At 34.0% G+C, this 22,670-nt stretch overlaps 2 protein-coding genes across 2 annotated transcripts; one reads left to right on the top strand and one right to left on the bottom strand.

Annotated features, from left to right (window-relative positions):
- The first annotated feature begins 226 nt into the window (after nt 1-226).
- On the top strand, nt 227-22,110 carry LOC149727216 (TATA-binding protein-associated factor 172-like). Its single transcript, XM_089889851.1, has 44 exons — nt 227-373; nt 915-979; nt 1,243-1,369; nt 2,079-2,199; nt 2,347-2,472; nt 2,847-2,958; nt 3,071-3,137; nt 3,201-3,319; nt 3,587-3,683; nt 3,964-4,122; nt 4,451-4,546; nt 4,763-4,841; nt 4,948-5,045; nt 5,454-5,591; nt 5,872-5,996; nt 6,098-6,215; nt 6,497-6,601; nt 6,820-6,960; nt 7,336-7,445; nt 7,648-7,819; nt 8,173-8,331; nt 8,546-8,636; nt 9,935-10,134; nt 10,380-10,557; nt 11,074-11,240; nt 11,416-11,536; nt 11,800-11,882; nt 12,108-12,242; nt 12,479-12,545; nt 13,091-13,239; nt 13,560-13,712; nt 13,943-14,080; nt 14,265-14,410; nt 14,592-14,669; nt 15,073-15,202; nt 15,554-15,695; nt 17,876-18,006; nt 18,357-18,479; nt 18,842-19,019; nt 19,315-19,498; nt 20,064-20,193; nt 20,581-20,781; nt 21,161-21,316; nt 21,664-22,110. The coding sequence occupies exons 2-43, from the start codon at nt 954-956 to the stop codon at nt 21,311-21,313; spliced, it is 5,373 nt and encodes a 1,790-aa protein (XP_089745977.1). The 5' UTR covers nt 227-373; nt 915-953; the 3' UTR covers nt 21,314-21,316; nt 21,664-22,110.
- LOC149727217 (uncharacterized) lies at nt 15,849-17,321 on the bottom strand. Its single transcript, XM_089889888.1, has 3 exons — nt 16,945-17,321; nt 16,466-16,582; nt 15,849-16,239 (listed from the first exon to the last, which is right to left on the bottom strand). The coding sequence occupies exons 1-3, from the start codon at nt 17,146-17,148 to the stop codon at nt 16,081-16,083; spliced, it is 480 nt and encodes a 159-aa protein (XP_089746014.1). The 5' UTR covers nt 17,149-17,321; the 3' UTR covers nt 15,849-16,080.
- Nucleotides 22,111-22,670: the final 560 nt, after the last annotated feature.

Below are 22,670 nucleotides of genomic sequence, written 5' to 3'. Positions count from 1 at the left end.
GAAAATTCGAACAAATATGTTGTTCAATTTTTTTTGTAACATAAAAGTAAACATTCTAAATGAATCTAAGTCATAAATTTCGACGTATTGAACTCAAAAAGGGTAAATTATTTGCAAACTGTTGTGTAGCTACGCTGAAATAAACAAAAATATTAAACGTCAAATTACCCTTTGCCTACACAAGCAGTCAACCAATCAGAATCGAGTATTGAGTCACGACACGTGATAAAACCAAGATGGCACCAAGTATAAAAACACTCGGTGTGCCGACACCGAGGCGGAAGGTCGTGTTTATGGCCGAATTTTTTGGTAACTTTGAATGCGAAAGAAACGGATTCTCTTAACCAGATATACATTGGTTTATCTTAAAAACGTAAGTTTTTAACATTATTTGTATTTATAAGTCAAAATTTTGATGAATATTGTATTTATGGTCGTTTAATTTGATAATTTAAGTTGACTGAATTCAGCAGTTTTTAAGAAAACCGTCCGTTTTGCTTTTGTAACGTGTTAACTTGGCTGTATAATTGATTAAATCTCTGTAACACCTTAATTTTATGCCAATGTGTTGTTATACTCTATATATGTGTTGCTATGGTGGTTACTTAGCCAACCTTGAGGTATACAAGTAATATACCACATCTAAGATGTTTTATGAAATATTTTAATGTAAAATTGGACACACTTTTTTTTTCTCCATCGATTAAATATGTGCGTCTTCTTTTCGCAATGTTCTAAATATAGAAGCACTTTAAAGAATGTGTTAAATATGGCATATGTGTTCAATATCAAGTACCAAACCTCCGGTCCTCTACACTAAGCTTTGGGGTAGGGCCTCCTCCATTTAGAGTGGAAATAGAACAAATAATATATTACTCATATAGTCGTATAGTTATCATTTCCTTGTATTTCAGTTAAAATGGAATCGCAATCGGATAACGTAACCAACTGAAATGTCAACTAAGCCTTCATCTATTAGGTATGTATTAGATACATATTGGTAGTCATTTAATCTAAGATAATTCTTCATCCCATAACCAGTGAAATTTGGTCTAAAAGTAAGACTCCATAGTACCCACTGTATAATTTTTGTTTGAACAAACCAGGGATCCATTTAAATTGACTATAAAAAATAAAAATGCATGAAATTGCTGAGCCTTAATGAATTAAACAGGTGCTCTATTATTGTGTAATAACAATAAAGGAATCGGCAATTTAAAACACACTTCTTTAAATTTTCAGTCGTTTAGATCGTGTCTTTACATTACTTGAAAGTGGGTCCAGTTCTGTGGCGCGCAAAGCAGCTGCTAAACAACTTGGAGACGTACAGAAGAAACATCCACAAGAACTCAACCATTTACTAGCAAAGGTAGTTATTTACCTTTTAGGGTAATGGGTCGTTTTTTAGGGTAATCCCAGGCCCTCAACAAACATTCCACCCATATAGAGTAGGCCTATAACAGAATAGGATAACTTTGAATAATTGGCAATTTTTATACTCGCGTGGCAGGGCAACAACATAGTTTTAACATGGGTACATATACCATGGATAGCTTTAACTTTCACATTATATGCCCACACATGTCCACAGTTGTAGCAGTATTGAGTATCTAACCCGATATACTTTAGAAACAATAATTACAAGTTTAATAATTAAAAATAGGTTACCTGAAGCGTGTGGCATATAAATACTACTGTATTCTTATTTTTGAATGACAAATGCCAGTTCTACCATGAAATTAATGTGCCACAGACTTTTAATTACTAATTTATGATTTTGTTAGCAATTTATGATAGAATTTCAAGTTCTAAATGTTATTGCAAAGGCTCGTTGCTACTACCATTGTTGGCGTATGTGTCCTTGGGCAATAACTTAATGGCAATTGCTTCAACCCAGTGGTCCATTGTGAATTGTCTCGATTGTCAACCATGCATTAAAAAAAAAGTAAAAAACGATGTAAAAATTTTAAAATTAAATACTCCCATAGTTATATATGACTGTGGCAAAAATTTCCCGCCCTGTGAATAGGTTACCTTCATTAATTCAAATCTCTGTGGTAATATTCTACTACCACCAGCTTTTAGTTTACATTCAACACACTGAATGGGACACCAGGATTGCTGCTTCTGAATCCATAGCTGCCGTGGTGGGGGAAGTCCCTAAATGGGAACCAAAGCCATGTCAGAAGGATTCCCAAGGTAAAAGATTGAATAACGGTATTATTTTTTGTACCGTTTTTATTTTTGTTCGTTAAAACCCCTTAAAATTATGAACTATGAAAAGAAGAGAATCAAATAAGAGATATAGGTGTTAAACCCATGACATGTCTTGTTACTTTTTTACAGAGCCAGATTTCCCAATTGATGAGTCAAAGTTAACGTTTGCAAAGTTTGACGTTGACCGTGTGTTAACGGGTTCCCACCTCTTGCTTGGATCAACAGGAGATGAATATATGATGCCTACCACTGAGGGTGTGTGTGTGTTGCATTAGATTATTACTAAGGGGATACCATGGGATATAAAGTTGTAGCCAAAGTTGGCATGGGTTGGTAATTGTTGAAAACCAAGTGGTCACTAATGGGTTGTCTAAATGTTGGCCATACATTAAAAAAACAATCACCCACAAAGTTACATATGTGGTAACTCCTAAAGTTGCCATGAGGTGTATGACAGATTACAACAACCCAAGTTACAACAACTGTCGATTTCCTGTCACACGAGAATAAACAAGTTAAATTCAAAAGTCGATTAAGAATTATGGACTATATATGTGCTAACGATATCCATCTTACCCCACAGTCGTATATTACATTCAGTGTTTTATGAACTTTATTATCATTACTAGGAATGACAGGTGAAGATATTGTGACAAAACAACGTAGAATGTTGGAAAAACGACTTGGTCTCTCGTTGCCCGGCAACGCAAGCATGGGAGTTACTTCTAAAGAACTTTTCAAGTAAATCTGTTGCATTAGTTTTCTTTTATTTAGACTATGATACGTTAGGATGAGTCATGTTTTTCTTATAGTTCTCTTTTTTTCCATTTTTTAACGTACTCTCTTCTTTCAGTGACGATGATCTTCTTATTAATGAATCTGTGATCAAAATAAAAGAGGAAGCACCATCGGTAAAACAGGTGAAACTTCTTTTTTTTGTTTAACAAAATTTTTAATTAAATTGTTTTCTTTGATTGTTACAGACGTGCAAGACTATGATGTCACAATTAACAACCGAAGGAATGAGCAGTAGAGAACGGAATCGAGCAAAAAGAAAAGCAAAGTTGTTTATGAAACAAAAAAGCCGAGATAATTCAAAACCGTAAGTTTTTAATGGTGTTTCTATAACAAAGATTGTTTCTTTTGTTTTTAATAAGGGTACATCTTATTTTCATTAAAAAACTATAAATACAATCATAAATAAACAGTCAGTATTTAACTATAAAACAATTGGTCAGAAAAACCTTTTGTTTTTGGCGTAAAACATTTGCCAGCTCAACCTTACCTTTTAAAAAATGTCAAAGGTATAAAGTTTTTACAATATCTTTGTGATGTCTATAACTCTCACTCTATCATATATTTGCTTTAGAGATCCTGACCAACCATCTAGGAAGAAGATAAAAGAAGAGGAAAACCTCGGAATACCTCCGGATCAAATACCGGAGCATAACTCTTCATCTGATGAGGTAAAATAAACTGGTTTCATATCTTCATATAATATACACTATACATGTTCTGAAAGCTTATGGTTTATACTTTATAGAAATAGTTACCTATGTCAGATATACCACTTGTAGTATGGTGAGGTCTTGTGGTACGCAAGCAAATTAGTTTGGTTACTGTTTGATATCCTATTTAGGAAATCTTTATTGGTGTAAAAAAGAGAGAAAGTTTTTGGAATCTTTGGTTTACTTTACTGTGTATTGGTGTGTACTTTAGCATTGCTTTCACAAGCGTTTTCCACAGTGGACAGAGTGGCCAATGGAATGGATTTCCAGTAATTTGATGAACTTACTGTTAAGTTCATTGTGGGAATCTAGACATGGGGCGTGTATAGCACTTCGACAAATCATAATCAAGCATGGAGGGGGGTGTGGCAAGATCAGAGGAATGAATTATGATGAGGTGAATTGGGCTTGTGATTTCATAATGTGCTTTGTTTGCTGTTGAAATGAGATGGGCTTTGTGTATTTATACACCTCATGCCCACGAACAAGTTATAACATGCGTGTCTTCTTATACACCAGACACACATGATGTATTCATACACCTCATGCCCGCTGTTAAGTTATAACATGGGTATCTTCTTATACACCAGACACACATGATGTATTCATACACCTCATGCCCGCTGTTAAGTTATAACATGGGTATCTTCTTATACACCAGACACACATGATGTATTCATACACCTCATGTTCACTGTCAAGTTTCTTACAAATTTACTTTCCAGTTGACTGATCACCACCAGTCATGGTTGACTGACCTTGCCATTAGGTTACTTTGTGTCATCACGCTTGATCGCTTTGCAGATTACATATCAGATCAGGTGAAACAAACTACCTGTTTAGAAGCTTGTTTGTCCTTCTTTTTTTTTCAATTTTTTTAGATGTTTTTACATGTTTTTTTTTAGTTCCTTTAGATGCTTTTTATGTACCTTTTGTAAATGTATTTATTGATCGTTTTGTTTTCCAGATTTTTAATATGTTTACAATAGTTGTATTAGTTGGTTTACAAACCTAATACAGGTCAATACTTCTTCTAGGTTGTTGCTCCAGTTCGAGAATCGTGCGCCCAGACACTAGGTGTCATTGCGGGACACCTACATAAAGATCATATATTTGGTAGGTTTTTGGTATATTTAAAACATGAAAAAAAAACAGAAACAAAGTTACCTACGTGGTATCTTATAAGCGAGCCAAGTATTTTAGTATTTTTTTATATTCCTAGATATTGTGAAAGTTCTTTTACATTTGCTCACCAAGCCACAATGGGAGTTGCGACAAGGGGCAATGCTGTGTGTGCAATATATTATTGCTGTCAAACTGGTAAGAAATAATATTTTAAAGAAATACCCCCATGGGCATTGAATATTTGCAAAAAATATTACCCACAAAGTTATGAAGTGTTAACCCGTAGGCTGGTATGAAGTGTACACAAACATAAGACCACTGTTTTATACTTTTTGTTACTTCCCCAACAGGATAATTAGGTGTCCATTTTATGAGGGTAAGATCCTTGTCGAAGACCTGGGATTTAGGCCAGATTTGCCCCATTTCCTCATATATAAGTGCCATTCATTTGTTAATAAAAAAGTGATACAGTATCTCAGTAAGCAGACATAAGGTGTATGAAATAGAACACCCATGTTCTAATGATTTTCATTGCACAAACAGTATAAATAGGTGTTATTTATTGAGCAATACACTATAATCACTGTACCACACTTTACACAGGACCTTCAGGCTGATTTATTCAAGGCATGTTTCCCTTCCATATTATCTGGTTTATCGGACGCAGACGGTGACGTTAGAAATGTTTCAGCAAAATGTTTGCTACCAATAACTGACCATTTGATGACAGAAGGACTGGCGGTAAGGCTTTGAAATGCTGTTACTTTTATATTTATGCGTGTAAGCGAAAAGACATAAATTATTGGCAGAATATTTGTACCACAATAATTCATTACCATCGTTTTAAATTAGTGGTTTGTCTCTAGGGGCCTTGTTTTTATATATATGCAAGGTTCCTAACTTCCTACGTACATGAACTATCTTACTTTAGAAAAGTTTTAAATTTTTAAATATTTTTAAATCTACAAATGCGTTTGTGTTGTTTTTAAAAAAGCAAAATTTTATCGAGTTTTATTTCTAGTTAAACAAGCTTCTGTCTGTGTTGTGGAACTCACTGAGCGAATATGATGAACTAACAGCATCCACTCAATCTGTTCTACTTCTATTATCAAAGCTCATCAAATCATTACCGCTTAATATTATATGGTAGGTGCATGGTTTGTATGTGCGTGTTTATTTAAAAAAAATTGTTGTACAATTCATGCATAAAAATAAATAATTTCTGATAATTTTATTTTACTTCCCAGCCAGGGATTTGAACCCAGAGTCTTGGTGTTGCGGTTACTACCATTCTTCCACCATGTGTTAACATGTGTGAAAGAAGCTGCACTTTCTACAATGCTGGTAGTTATAGAGGCTTCAGAGGTACGTGTACAAACTTAAAGGGGTAAAGTTATGGGGGCCAGGGGTGTTATGTCACCCTAACTATTAAAACAGGATGACATCATATTTTTTGCTCCCCAGTTTTAAGCCAAATTCGCTATTACCCTGATGTAAGGGATACAACTAAGCAGAGCCAAAGTTCATCTTAACTGTTACTGTAACTGTGTTTTACTATTGTCATTGTTTAATTTAAAAATCAAACACTTTGAAATCAAACTAAAAAAGGGGTGTTGTTTGTGCTTTTCATATTATTTTTTTTCCAGAATGCAAGAGATTGGATGACATCTGTCTCCAGTGATGCCACATGGAATTTACTCCAGTGTTGCCTTTTAGAAACAAAGTCTAACACCAGAGACCTCAGTTCAAAAGTAAGTGTTGCCAATATGGGGTCTACCTGTAAATAAAACGTTTGTTTACACGACCGCAAAAACAAATGTCTGGTGCAATAAAGCATGGTTATTTCATGACACTTTTTTCTTTCTGGTATAAAAATTTTTTCTAACGGAAGCAACACAAAGTTTTACTAATTTTATTTATTGTTATCTAAACTTTTTTTGATAATAATTTTTAAATTTCTTTTTTTCAGGTTTTTATAAGTTTTGTCCGAAGTTGTCCCACCGAAGCAATATCATCTTGTTTCCCTTACATACCGATGTGGTTGAACCTCGCATATTACCCGGAGTCTGTCCCTATACCACCTACTATGCTGGTACAACACACTGGAATGGTATGTATTTATTATTATCAACACTTTGATTCTTTACCATACCATTTCTTTTCTATGTTGGTCCTGCAGCAGGGCGTGGGCCATAGGACTTAAGCCATGATTGGCCTATTATTCTACCATGTTCGGTGCTGTTACACAGTGCTTAAAACACCTGCTTTTACCTGAGAGAATACTCTGCTATCCTTGTGGGAATATGTGTCCTTGGGCAAAACATTAAACAGCAATTGCTCCAACCCAGTGGTCACTTATAGGTTGTTTTAATTGTCAGCCCAAAGCCACAATGTATATGAAACATAAAACTTTGCCAAATTGTTTTTAACTGCACCATACACATAACATTTCACTAATACCATGGTTTTGACCTCCTTAAACCAGAAAAACAGCGACAACTTAACTGAAGGTCACAAGAAGCACATTGGTGGACTCGCCTCTTCATCTCCATCTAGTGACGAACATATTATGGCAACGCGACAATGCATTGCATGGTACTTGGTTACTTTAGAAAAGATTTTTTGTTTATTCAAATTTTTAACAAAAAATTCTGTTAGTTCGTAATTTTTAATTTATTTAATATCCGGTTAACTGTTTTTAGCTTCCCCCTTTTTTCCTGGTATTTAAGTTTACAACTATTTTTTCATCTTTTAGCTTTAAAATAAACATTTGAATATTTTTTAAATTGTTTTCTAGTTTAATTGGAGCAGTATGCTGCCATGGCAACAACAATATTGAGCAACCCACGCAAACAACTACTAACGTGGAAAACCATCTTCTTCTACTTATGACGTCACAATCAGCGTTTCAGCGTATGGTTGCCTGCATTGTTGTGTCACAATGGTGGATGGAATCTCATTTAACAGGGGTGGGTGGCCTCTATGGGTGTGTACATGGCCTGCAACGTTGTAGGACCTCATCTATATAAAACAGAATGGGATGGGATGAATATAGTAACAGAGGCAAGGTTGTTTTAGTTGTCTTGGATGAAAAAGTGTAATATGGCAGGTATATGTGGGGTTTCTTAAATAATGTGGCCAAGCAAGGATATGTAGGCTGACTGGGATACATGGGAGGTGGGATAGAGGGGTAATGTTGGTTTGCAGCGATTAATGAGGTGTTAGAGTACTTAAGATAATATAGATTATGTATAAATACCACAACATTTTTTTAAACTAAATATTTCTGTGCACCATTTTAACAAAGGTTATTTTCTTACAGAAAACTGACTCAACCCCTCCAGCTACATTATTTCCTGCCATTTTTAAAATTTTGGAAGAGACGTTTTATTTTTCGGAAATTTCCGTTCAGTTTATCCACGTTCAAACTGACATGAAAGCATTCCTTGCTACTTTGTTGAACAAGAAAGTTGATATTGAGGTATGTGTCTTATGTGAAGGACTTTAATGGACTTAAATTGGTTTAACGAGCACGAGGTGTATGAAACAAAACACCTGGGACTGTCATTGTCCTGCTATGCAAGGAATATATGTTACATTCTTTTAAATGGTAAATCACATTTAAATTTGCTGTGTTGGATCTTGAAATAAATTTCATGTTGAAATAAATTTCATATGTTCTGTTTGTTTTTCAGAATTTTCCCTCCAAATCTTCCTATTCATTCCATGAAGTATTAGACTTCTGTACGACCCAGGTCCCATCCACTTTACTGAATAGAGATAAAGGTAGGACTAGGAAGTTTGGTAATGAAAAAAACTTGTCCTATTTTAATATTGATATAACCTATGTCAGTGGTTCCCAACTCGTTTTTAAGGCGACCCATTTTAAAAATAAATTCAGTTCGGTAAAATCTTGCGACCCAAGCATATATTGTCGTAAAATTTTAAAAGCCATACAAGATTGCATTGCAAACGGGTAATCCTTTAGCTGGTGGTCAGTGACAATTTTGGTTTCTAAATGTCTTATAGACCTTACTGATACCCACTGTTTAATTATTTTTGCAAAAAATTCGGGTGTTCGTGTCTAAAATTAACTTTAAAAATGCGCGAAAACATGCTTCGTCACCGTAATTTGCCTGACCTGCGTAAGGTTAACGCTTTATTACGTCACATTAGCGGTATGTTACGTCACAATAGTGATATATTACGTACGTTACAGTACGTTATAATCCTGTTTTCGCAGTGTTTTATGTTAGTTAAAGCCCTGCTTAATCCAGCCCTAACTCTTAACCCCTAACTCCCAACCACTAACTCCTAACAAGCAGCACTGCAAAAGCATTAACTTTTTCAGAAAATAATATGTTTATCAAATCACTAATGAGCTATAGCTGTGCTCGCTGGCTATCGGTGAGTTTTGGCGTTGCTTTACGCGCGTACAAAGCATTTTTTGCAAACATTTGTATACTTTACTTAAAAAACAAATATCCAAACTGTTTTCAAGAACCTGCAGGCTAAATAATCAAGGGGACAATCGCAATTATGACGCAAACAATCAACGTGTGAATTGCTATTATGTCGTAATTAATTGCCAGGTCAAACAATCGCTATTATGATGCAATGAATCCACGTGTGAATGCCTCCTATTACGTAATAAACATGCTGCCTGGTTGAGGAAAACAAAACCAAACGACCCAAAAAAATTATCAGGCGACCCAACTTTGGGTCGCGCCCCACGTGTTGGGAACCACGGACCTATGTAGTAGCGTAATTATGCCAGACATTTACTGGCATTTTCTTCAACCCTTTGGTCAATAATGGGTTATTTAAATTGCCAGCCATACTCAAAAATCAAACTCCCACAAAGTTACACACTTGGTAACTAACTGCCATTTCCCTTTCACAAGAGGATAACTAAGTTACATTCATACTTTTGGTAATGGGCCAAATATGGCATCTATCTTTTAACGAGAGCCTCACGGACACAATGTGACACTTTTGTTTTAATTTTACTCCCACCATGCAAGGATAAATAAGTGATAATTTTTTAAATTTCATATCCGAAAGTTACTACCTTATCCTAACAGATTTACGAGAGCAAAGAAACTTGTTAATGAAACTAACAGACCAAGCTTTGAAAGTTCAATTTACTCTCGATAGTCGTGTTAAAGCATTTGCAGCGAATGCTATTGTCTCCGCAGTGCACTCTAGTGGCCAAAAGGATGATAATTGGAAATTACCAACAAAATTAAATCCAATTATACGACCACTTATGGAGTCTTTGAAGGTATTTTTTAACCCGTTTTAATATAGGAGTAATAGGTAGGTTCTATAGGTTACATTGTGGCTGGGTAAGACTTAACTTTAACTTTTATTTCTGTAACCCAGTGCGCAAATTTCACCCACAATGTTATAAATGTGGTAACTTGTAAGCAGGCACAAGGTGTATGAAACAAAACACTTGTGTTATAACGACCGTTGCCCTGTCATGCAAGATTAACAAGGATTTTTAAATACATGTATTCAATATAGTATGAAGAAAATGTGACCGTCAGAAATGCTGTGTCATCCTCTGTAGCACGACTCATCTGTTTATGTCGGTCAAGACAACCGTGCCCGAATCCGAAACTCGTTAAAAATTTGTGCGTTGGTATGATTTCTTTTACCGCTAGGTGTCCTACTGATGAAAGTGTGCAAAAAGAATTTTCAGGTTTGTTAATAATGTTTCTATGTTAATAGAATAATGTTAATATTACGATGTGGTAATGGGCTCTAATCCAGTGCATTGCTTATTGATAGGTTGTACGAAAAATTAGCCTTACCAAAAAAGAAATACCATCCTTTAACTACCTGTAAAGTTACACACATGACATGGTTATTGGTAAGCAGGGATGTCCTGTATAAAACCGCGTTATAATTTCGAAACCTGCTCAGATTTAGGCCAGAGCTGGCCTATTACCCCAACATATTCTATTGTATATGGTTAAGGTTCTACGGCAAGCTAGGAGCCTAAAATTCAAGCTTTGAGTTGGCCCATTACCCAACCTAGAACCATCCAATATATATATATATATACTGTGGCTACCAGGCATATTATATATGTATTTTGGTTCTTCTGGCACAAATTTCACCGACCAACAATTCAACATTCCGTTCCGGTCGTCTTTATTAGCGTAAAATGACACTTCACCTTAACTATTATACCAATTCCTTTGTTACATCACAGATGCGATTCTAAGCAAATGTTACATCACACAAGCCTCTGTATCACGAGATGGCATCCTTACAATACTAAGAAGAATAAGCGATTTGCAAACAGAGATAAACAACCGAAAAAGAAAACGAAACATAGCAGAGGATGAAACAGCGAACTATATCCCTGAATCTGACCAGGTAAAAATTTTAATCAAATGTTAAGTAAAAAAAGGAAATGTAAAAAATTAGGTTTTATGATGAAAAGGAAAGAAATGTCTGTGCTCTGTGTTGTATTGTTTCATTTGTTATGTGTTTATGTTATTATACTTTAGTATTTATTGCATTTATTGTTTATTTGTTTTAATACTAACAGGTAAACCCAGCTACTTCAAGTGCAGGTGCTGTTACCTGCATTCAAACTATTATCAAAATGCATGAAGACAATCTTTTAGAAGTGGTACCTACTGTATGGGAGATACTTTCTACTTTGCAAGGTTACTAGTTATTTATATTCTATAAGGCCAAGCCATATAGACATTTTTGAAATTTTTAATAAAATCTGTAGTGACATTGTTAAAATACAGTTACACTCCTAATCATCGAACCTAGGAAACCTCATTAATAAATGTAGGAAATGCAGTTTACTTTGACTATGCTGACTCTAAAACATGATTATTACTTGTTAAATGCATTTAAGAAATATATTTATGTGCTGGAAGTATCCCTCTTACCAGACAGTGCTATATTTTTCATTCAGATGACATTTCACTCTTGTCCCAAAGCTTGCTTCTGCTTGAAACAGTTGTTCCTGTTATTAAAGGAAAGAAATTGAAGGAAAAAGTAAATATAATATGTTGCAGGAATAATGGTTAAAGTAGCACCTGTCGTGAGCCTTGAACCTATAACCCTTGGCTTATTTTCCTGAACAAGTAAAAGCTGCCCAAAACTAAAGCATTAAAGCTAGCCTGGGTTATTTCACACTGTGTAATAGTTGTGCCTTTTTTTGTAGTTAATTTAAACTTTTCTGAGTTTCAAGGTATTATCAAAATTTTTAAACTTTTTTAGATTTTTGGTTTGGTACCTGGAGTATTGCGCAATCTGTGGCACGAGCATACCAGTATAAGATATCTATGTAGTCGATGTGTGGCAGTTTTAACGAACCATATGCCCAACACTATTATGCCAGTTGTGGTGGATAAGGTAAGACATTGAAAGTAGAAAATATTGCAATTTGTAAATAAATGAATAAATGTAAGCAGTTATTCTCAAGTGCTGGCAAGTCAGTAGTATAACGCAAGTGTTTTGTTCTAAACACCTCGTGTTTATTTACAAGTTATCACATATGCAACTTTGTTGATAAATGATGATTATGTACAGCAATTTTTTTTTATATATATAATGTTTTCTTATTAAAAGTCTAAAAGATAGTTTTTTAGATTCTGCCCCAGTTGGATAACAACCAAAATATCATCCAGCATAGAGGTTCTATTGAAGCACTTGCAAGTAAGTACTTGTACATCACTAATACACATTACTTTGTAATAATATAATAATAACTTTATTTGTCTCTTCAATTATGGTAGCGAAGATTAAAAATAATTTAAACAAAAGACAAGATATAGGGACAAAACAACAGTTGATAAACAGGTTTACAGTTAAAAACATATTTAAATTTGATCGGAAAAAAATGGTGGTGGCTACACCTAGCGGGCAGAATGCCTATGTAGTAGAAGACGCAACTCAGAGATCTAATATAGGAGTGCTATTACATACTGTCAAACTGCTTCCCATGCCTGCTGATTGTGTTTGTGTTGTGAGTGATGCAGTGGTTTGATATACCTTGTTTATGGTTATGTCTGCATGATTTGGTCAACCATGTGTACGTTGGCTTTGAACAAAGAAATTGTACATTGCAAATATGTTCTATAGCAGTTACCCAGTTCGATTAGTGACCACTGGGTTGAAGCAATTGCTGTTAAGTGTCTTACTCACTTACTTGTGTATTTAACATATAGTACCTCATCTAATCATTTCTATATATGTTTCAGATATAATTGAGGTAATGGGAACATCTGTTGTGCCATATGCTGTGTTGATGGTTGTACCTTTACTTGGCTGTATAAGTGACCAGGATACACAGACACGACTTCTTGCTACTCAATGTTTTGGCCAACTGGTGCAGTACATGCCTGTGGAGGTACGATTATGTATTGCTTTTGGAGTGGCCAGGTTTTTGATTGGCTGGAGAAATTTGTCACAAAGAGTTAGACACCAATTTTGTTTTAACTATAAAAGATTGCTCTTTCAAATATGTAGGTGAAGAAGGCATAACTAAAAATGATAGTAAATATAATAGTTTTGCTTAATCTTGAATGTCAGTTTATATCGAATTTCAGTTTGCATTTCTATCTTTCCTCCCATATATTTTTTCTCAAATTTTACTTTCTCTTGTTTACTTTTTTCTCTCATGAACATTTTTCATTTCTCTCATTTACCTTTTTCTGTTTTTCTCTCCAGTCTGGCATCCCAGATCCTCCCGATCTACCCGAGGAGTTGATCCGGCAAAAACAGGAAGACCGACGATTCCTTGAACAATTATTCGACAATTCTTCACTCGACGAATATAAAATCCCCGTTAAAATTAACGCAAAATTACGACCATACCAAGAAGTAAGCTGTTTTTGTATTTTTTTGCATGTTTTTTTTTATAATTTTTTTTTCGAAATTTTAGAAGGTTTTTAACTTTTATTTATATTTTGTGTTTTTTAAACAATTTTTTCTGTTATGTTTTGTTTATTTTTTGCATATTTTGAATGTAGTTGATATTTCTTTTAAAAATGTATAAAAACTGTTAATAAAATTATATTTATTACATTACAAGTATTTTTCATGTTTTACAGGACGGGGTAAAATGGCTGGCATTTTTGAACCGTTATAAACTACATGGCGTTCTATGTGATGATATGGGGTTAGGAAAAACGTTGCAAACCATTTGTATTTTGGCTTCTGACCATTTTTATCAAGCCAACAAAAAACAGGTGAGGCAAGCTAGTTTAAAATAACACGCTGTAATTGGAATTATTGTTTATTTTTATCTTGGGCTAAAATTAGACAAAAATTGTAATTTTTTTAATAAATTTGTAGAAAAAAAGATTTTGTACTCTAAAAAATAAACTTTTTTTGTTTTTTTAATTTTGTTACAACTTTTTCTGTATTTTTTAGGAAAATGAAAAATTCCATTCTGGCAAACTAATTTCTTTAGTTGTGTGTCCACCCACGCTAACCGGTCACTGGGTGGCAGAAGTGAGGCAGTTCTGTGAATTATTAACTCCCCAACATTATGCAGGCAATCCTACTGAACGGTTGAGGTAAAGATATTCAAAATTAAAAAAATTCCAAAAATGACCGACTAGTTGTTTTTTTACTCTCAAAAAACATGTTTACTTTTAAATAAATTTTCAAGTAAAAAATATTTTTTGTGTGAAATTCAGGAGTTCAAAATCTTGACAGCGAGCTTGAGGAATATTGGTTAATGCTATTTCTATGCAGGTTGCAAGGGAATGTAAAGAAGCATAATCTTGTCATAGCTTCGTACGAGGTTATAAGAAATGACATCGAATTTTTCAGGTAATGAATTTTCTATAAGGCACTGTCTTAATGTATGTTAATTAAATGAATGAATGTAACTGACTTTCTCCTTGCGTAGCCGGAAAACGACAGTCGTTATAACACGGGTATTCATATACCTCATGCCAGCTTATGAGTTACCATGTATGTTTTAAATAGGTGTTGTAACAGTGATAATTAAGTGTCTTGCCCAAGGACACATACGCCCATAATAATAGCAGCACCCAAATAAAATTGCAAACACAGCTGAATCAGACTTATAATAAGGCTGGCAGCAGCAACTTATTATACCTCTTTTATTAGGGTGAGGAACTATGGTACACCACGGGACTTGTGATTTAGATCAGGGTTAACCTATTACGCCACAATATTTAAATAATTAGTTCAAATTTGTCATTTTCAGTCAAATCAAATGGAATTATTGCGTCCTGGATGAAGGCCATGCTATCAAGAATGGGAAAAGTAAATTATCCCAATGTATTAAGTCTCTATATGCTAAGCATAGACTTATTTTAACTGGAACACCAATACAGGTCAGTGGTTCTTATTTTTATATTAATTTAGTTATTATAATAAATAAATGACTTGTTCAGGTATTTCATGAAACATGTTACTATTTGAGCAAATTAGTCTAATGGTTTATGCATAACATCAGAACCCTAATATTGCATAACATTTTTTATATAACATTAATTATTTTGATTAAATTTAAGAATCACTGTTTTCCTTGTTTAGTGTTTACATAAAAAAACTAAATATTTTTAAGCATTTTTAAAAGCAGTTACCGTAATTATGCGTTACATGAATTGACGCCTTCTTTTACCACTTCATAACAAAGTTACCTTAATTATTATTAATACAACTTTCCATATTATTCACCACAGAACAGTGTATTGGAGCTATGGTCATTATTTGATTTCCTAATCCCTGGTTTACTTGGCTCAGAGTCAGAATTTAACGCAAGATATTCCAAACCTATCATTGCAAGTAGAGACGCTAAAAGCTCATCTGTTGAGCAGGAGGAAGGTAATTTGATGGTGATTTTTTGTACACACTAAGAATTGCACAAGTGGCAGGCATTCAGGTGCATGCTAAGGATTATGGTTTTTTACATATAATGTGGAATTTAAACGGCATAGGTCTTTGAATTTTGAAGTATTAAAAAAATGACACAGCAAGTAAGACAAACATTTATTTACAGTAGAACTTAAAAGTTTTTTAGAAACAGTTCAGATACCAAATGAAAGTACACAAAGTAATTTTTAGCAACAGTAGTAATAACAGACAAAAATTAAAACATTGTTTACCAAAGTATATTTTAATAACAGTTGAAATAAGTTTTGTACACTAAAATATTTTCACAAAACAAAGTACATTAAACACATAGTTTGGTGGCAAATTCATAAAAATACTATACATCGTGATCAGAAGGTATGTCTCCCTCTGAAACTTTCATGTTAAGTTTCCCATGTTCGATTTGTATATCATCATAATCCACCATATGTAATGTACTGTCATCGGCATCTGTTGTGATTTGTATAAAGGACTGGGCAGAGGATGTTCTGTGTACCTGTTGGGCATATTCTCAATTATTTTTAAGTGAATTTGCTCTAAAAATACAATATACCCCTCCCCCCTTAAAAAATATTTTTAAATTAATAAAAAAGAAACAGTAGGCTATATAACTTAAATTGCCCTAAAACAGTTTAAAATTAATCTTAAAAATGTAAAGATTTTGTTGAAATACAAAGACAGTATTCTGCCATAAAGTAAAGTAATAAATACAAAAGTCATACCTTGTACCAAACACATGATCCAACAAAGGCAAATATTCCCACCCCAACAACACTACATATTACGATAGCAAGTATCTCTGCTATTGTGAGTTGATCTTGTGTTAAATCACTTCCACCCTGTGTGTACATACAGTATATATAACATATAGAACATACAGTATATATAACATATAGAACATACAGTATATATAACATATAGAACATATGAAAATTGTAAAAATTTGGCCTTATAAAGAGAAAAAATTGTATAAGAAATGTAAAGAGTAACGCAGACTCACTGATAATGTCAGTTATTGGTAAAATATATCTTATTGGTTCACCAGAATGTGTGTTAGGTGTTTATTAAAAATATGCGGTTTTACCAATTCAGGGCTCATAGAAATAACATAAATAACCTTGTACATAAACAGCTGATGGGTCAAATAATGAGTATACACTAAACACTAATATTCTTTCTTATTTAACATAAACCAACTTACCCCACCCCCACTATAAGGCTCTATATCTCTTTTCCATATACGGTCACCTGTGACTTCATTCTCATTAAATCGTTCATGCGTATCATCATAAACTCTCTCATCCGCGACCATTAAATCATAAACCCGTTTTTCATATTTATTGTAAAATGTTGTCTCCGTGGTAACAGTAAACACACACAGAAGAAGTAGTTTAATAATGTCCATCTTTTTTTCCTTTTTGTTCTTCTTTCAAAATAAACTTTCAGCTAAAAGTTGCAGATTTTAGAATTATTTTTTAGATTCTCTGGTGTACTTGTAGAAATCTTGAATAAAAAAGCTTTAGCAATAAAAAATCTAACACAAACTACACTTTTAAACATTTTAAACTAAAGTTAAAATTAAACTTGCGCAAAGTTAAAATTACACCACTTTAACTGCATACAACATTCTCATGCATTTATAGCACGTAATAACATCACATGTTTATTTAGTTAAACATTTACAAATCCTTGCATGCAGTCGTGACTCCTTTGTCTACTCCACACCATGTTTGTATACCAAGTTAAACATTACATTTCAAGTAATTGGTTTCAATGTTTAATAATAAGTGGATGGGAAACCCGTTTAAGTTTATAATGCCGAATGCTATATGGATATTATTTAAAAGATTTATCTTTTTTAGAATAATAGGACTTGGATATTTACTACTATATATAACAGCAATGCCTTTTTATATATACTGAAGTATTTATAGGCGTCTTCTGTATAGAACAACATGGGTCCCGACCGAATTACCCCAACAATACCCTAAATCTCTATTTGTTCTAACCACAAAAAATTTTTGAGTCTGTTACCAATATAAAAAAGTTTTTAAATCTTTCACCCCAACCCCCTCTGACAATAAAATGTCATAAATTTCTCTTCCCAGATTTAAAATCTTTTTATCTTCCAGGATTAATCGCGATGGAGTCCCTGCATCGTCAAGTCCTCCCGTTTATGCTCCGAAGGATGAAAGAGGATGTTCTTAAGGATTTACCTCCAAAGATAATCCAAGATTATTATTGTGAGCTCAGTCCTCTGCAAGTAAGTTTTGAATTTAAATAATGAATAAATCTATGTACCTATTTATTCTCGCGTGGCAGAGCACAACTGTTTTATAACCTGGGTAGTATGAATTAATGAATGTAACTTATTTATCCTCTTGTGACATGGCAATGTCAATCGCTATAATCTGATTTTTTAAACCAAAATATGCTGAAAAAGATGACAACTTTTTTGTAACCCCCCCTTTGGGTTTTTAATAGCAACCATTTCCAAAGAGCACTATTCATTATTTAAACAGCAAAAAAATTAAAACAATCGTTTTTTAAAAACACTACATATTACATTTGAAGTACACAAAATTTTCAGGCACGCAAAATCTTATATTTCAGTTTCAACTTTACGAGGATTTTGCGAAGAGTCGAGCGAAGAAAGATGCCGAGTCGTCCATTAAGATCATAGATGAAGAGAAAGATCAAACGAACCTCATGAAGGGGACTTCCCATGTATTTCAGGTGGGTAGGATGCAGTGATGCTCATTGTTTTTCAAAAGGAACAGTGTTGCTCAACCTTTTTTGAGAAACAGTCTTGCTCATTGTTTTTTGAGAAACAGTGTTGCCAAATCTTTTTTGAGAAACAGTGTTGCCAAATCTTTTTTGAGAAACAGTGTTGCTCAACATTTTTAAATGAATATAAAAACATTATTTGTGCTTGTGTGGTGGATAATGGCAATTTCTATAACACGAGTGTCTTATTTTACACACCTTGTAGCTGCCTACATAATCAACTTTAACAGTTGATTTTTTGAATTGTTTTGTATGGCTAACAATTTGAACAACTCATTAGTGTCTACATGTTAATTAAAATTGTTTTCCAGGCGCTGCAATATCTTCAGAAAGTTTGCAACCATCCTCTGTTCGTATTAACGCCGAGTCATCCCCAGTACAACGCTATTATGACTCAGCTGAAAAAATCTAAAACTTCTCTTCATGACGTGAAACATGCTTCGAAACTGACCGCGTTACAACAGTTGCTACTTGACTGTGGGATTGGAAGTAAGGAATTTTTTTAATGAAATTATAATTTATAACATAAAAACTTTAATGTATGGTATATATTTTAAACAACTTATATACTTTTTGTTTAAATAAATGCCAAAAATGTGTGTTGAAATTTAAAGTTGTTTTATTGTGCAGTTAGTTTTAACAAATTGATTTTATTTTACCTTTTTTTACAAAGTTTAAGTGTGGTGTGGATTTTTTTTAATTTGTTTTTTAAATTTCATTATGAAATGTCTGTGCTTCTTAAAACATTCTTATTTATATTTTCAATTTTTTGATTTTATTTCAGAAACTGGTGACTCACTTTCTGAGGAGTCTGTGGCCAATCAGCATCGAGCGCTCGTGTTTTGTCAACATAGAAATCTTCTAAACATCATTGAGAATGATTTGCTGCGTCAACTTATGCCTGGTGTAACTTATCTAAGACTGGATGGTGGGGTTCCTTCAAATCAAAGATATTCCATTGTTTCAAAGTAAGTTCCTCTTGTGCCGGTTATAAGAGTGTAACGTTTTCCTCTGGCGTATTGGGGCAACAACAGTAATTACAGTATGTGTGTTATATTTCATACACTTTGTGCCAATTGTAGTATGGGTGTTATATTTTATACACCTTGTGCCAATTGTAGTATGGGTGTTATATTTCATCAATTGTAGTATGGGTGTTATATTTCCTACACTTTGTGCCAATTGTAGTATGGGTGTTATATTTCCTACACTTTGTGCCAATTGTAGTATGGGTGTTATATTTTATACACCTTGTGCCAATTGTAGTATGGGTGTTATATTTTATACATCACATGCCTGCTTACGAGTTCTTACATGTCTACCCTTGTTGATGATTAGTTTTGGGCCTTTAGTGTTTAGCTGACAATTTAAACAACCTTTGAGTAACCACTAGGCTGAAACAATTGAGATTAAGTGTCTTCCCCAACGCACGCACACAATGGTGGCAGCACCGAGCCTCGTACCCACAACGTCTAGGCTGAAGGCAGGCAAACTCAGTAGCATTTGGTTGAAAACTAAAACATTATTTTCCAGGTTCAATAATGATCCATCCATCGACTTACTTTTACTAACCACTAAAGTTGGGGGATTGGGCTTAAACTTAACTGGAGCTGACACTGTTATATTTGTGGAGCATGACTGGAATCCTATGGTGGATTTACAGGTAGGGTCTTATGCTTGGCGTTAGGTTATAACATGAAAGTCTTACATACAAGACATGTGTGGTGTGTTCATAAACATTATGCTGAGTTAATATAAAAGTCTTCATGTACACCAGACATACTTATTCTCACTGCCGAGCTAATAAAAATCATGTTTTATACACCTCCTGATTACTGCTATCTGCTATGTAATAACATGGGTGCCTACTACTGTACAATAAAATAACTTTATTCTCTTTTATCATTTCCTTACGCTCATTATCAAGTTATAACATAGACCAGACACACTTTTCAGATTACTTTTATGCTATATATAATACATGTATTCGTAAACAACTTATGCCCACTGCCAACCACCCTTCATTAACCCCCCGATTCCACAACAACAGGCAATGGACCGAGCCCACCGCATTGGACAGAAGAAAGTGGTGAACGTATATCGTATAATTACTCGTGGTACAATGGAAGAAAAAATCCTTGGTTTGCAAGAATTTAAACTTAATGTTGCGAATACCATAGTTGGTGATGATAACAGGGGAATACAGAGCATGGGAACCAACCAAGTGCTGGATCTGTTTAATGTTGACCAGGTATGTCTTTTGTGGTTTTGTAGAACATGGTGTTCTTCCTTTATTTTATTCCTGTTGTTTAATATTTTATTTTTTTCTGGTATTGCTACAGGATAGGGTGTATTTTTTGTGATCTGATCAAAACGGATATTTTATTCTAGATTGGTGAGGTTCTTCTCAAGGATCTTAGATTTAGGGTAGATTTAGCCATTACCCTAATACCCAGGCTTACCAGTGTGACTCAAAATAGCATCATTTAGTAACGAAGTATCAATTTCATTCCTACAGTCGATCTGGAAATGTCAACTTAGATTTATCTGGAACAAACCGGCGTCACCAAAATAATCTGGTTTACATGCCCTAGGTTTTATTTTTATACAAATTATATTTTTTTCCTCAGTCCACCCCGAAAAGCCACCCTCACAGCAACGATGCCACAAACCCAAGTAAAGGGCTTCGTGCTATGATGGAAGGGTTGGGCGAACTGTGGGATCAGAATCAATATGATGAAGAATATAACTTGGACAACTTTCTGCATTCGCTTACTAAGTGATTGGTAAGTTTGTTGTGGTGTTTAGGTTTTACATGGGTTTAATATACAGAAGTGTCGGTATGAATAAGTGTATGTAACTTTTTGCTTGCGTGGTGGGGCACAGGCAGTTGTTATAACCTGGGTGTTTTTTATACACCGAATGCCAACTTATGAGTTACCATTTGACTCATATGTAACTCTGTGGGTGATTTATGTATACATTTTTAGTTTTAAATATTTGATTGACAATTTTGAAAATTCCTACGTTTTTTTTCAAGTCCTGCTTTAATTTTTTAAGTTAGAAATAAGTTCCACACAAGATTGATGTTTCATGCATTGTTTTACTGACTCTTTGTTCTAATCCCTTTCAGGTGGAAATATTGGAAAGGTTTACTTAGCGTTAAAATATGTCAAACTAAATGTCAAAATTAAGTTTAACTGAAATATTTACTTGAAATTCAGTTAAATTTATCTGCAAACTTAGGGGTAACTAAATTTTGTTTTAAATATGCATTTGTAATTCCAATGCTGCTTCGAAGTACACTAATACCCTTTTTGCATGGTCACTTTTATGCGCGTAAGTACTCGCATATTTACTCGCAAACGCTTATGACGTTATGCGTGTTAACTTTGTTTTTGCGAGTAAATATGTGAGTACTTACGCGCATAAAAGTAACCATGCAAAAAGGGTATAATATTCCTTTTTGTACACATTTGCTCATTTTCAAATATTCATTTTCATTCTAGTTTCACTGTTTTGTGTGTTATTCGTTTCGTTTTAAAGTTAAAACAAATATACAGAAATTCTGCTGTTCTTACTACTAAGTATAACGTAATATGTAAATCGGCTACTCTTGTATGAAAACCTTTTACTTTATTGTTCCAAAAAAGTATTTTCGAATGGCGTCTGATAATCAAATTACCATTTTTATATTACATGGACCAATTTACATATGCTAAGTTGGGATAAGGTGGTCCACGTTTTTATTCTCTTTTGTCGTCTCATTTGTAAAGTATGTGGTAATTCGTAAGCAGGCACGATGTGCATGAATCCGAACACCCGTGTAATAACGATTGTCGTTGCCCCAACATGCCGAGCATGAATAAGTTTCATTGACGCGTTTCAAGTCGTGTCAATGTAAGTATTCACTATGTCTGCCATCTCGTCCAAATATTTACGATGCAGTTTCAGAAACTGGCTTGTCTCGTTCGCTTTTACTTTTCTTTTGTTAAAATTCTTATGATAAGACTTCCGTCTTTGTAGAGAAGTATTGTTTTTTCTTGCTTCTACCACCGGTGGGACTTGAACTTCGTTTATTCCAGTTGCAATTTCTCCGCATTTTAAATGGCCGTTCGGCTGAATTGGCAAATGTATTTC

The sequence above is a fragment of the Ciona robusta genome, chromosome 12, assembly GCF_009617815.1.
Source record: "Ciona robusta chromosome 12, ASM961781v2".
NCBI classification, from domain to species: Eukaryota; Metazoa; Chordata; class Ascidiacea; order Phlebobranchia; family Cionidae; genus Ciona; species Ciona robusta.
The sequence above is the reverse complement of the archived record's forward strand: the minus strand, read 5'-3'. Positions and strand labels throughout refer to the sequence as shown.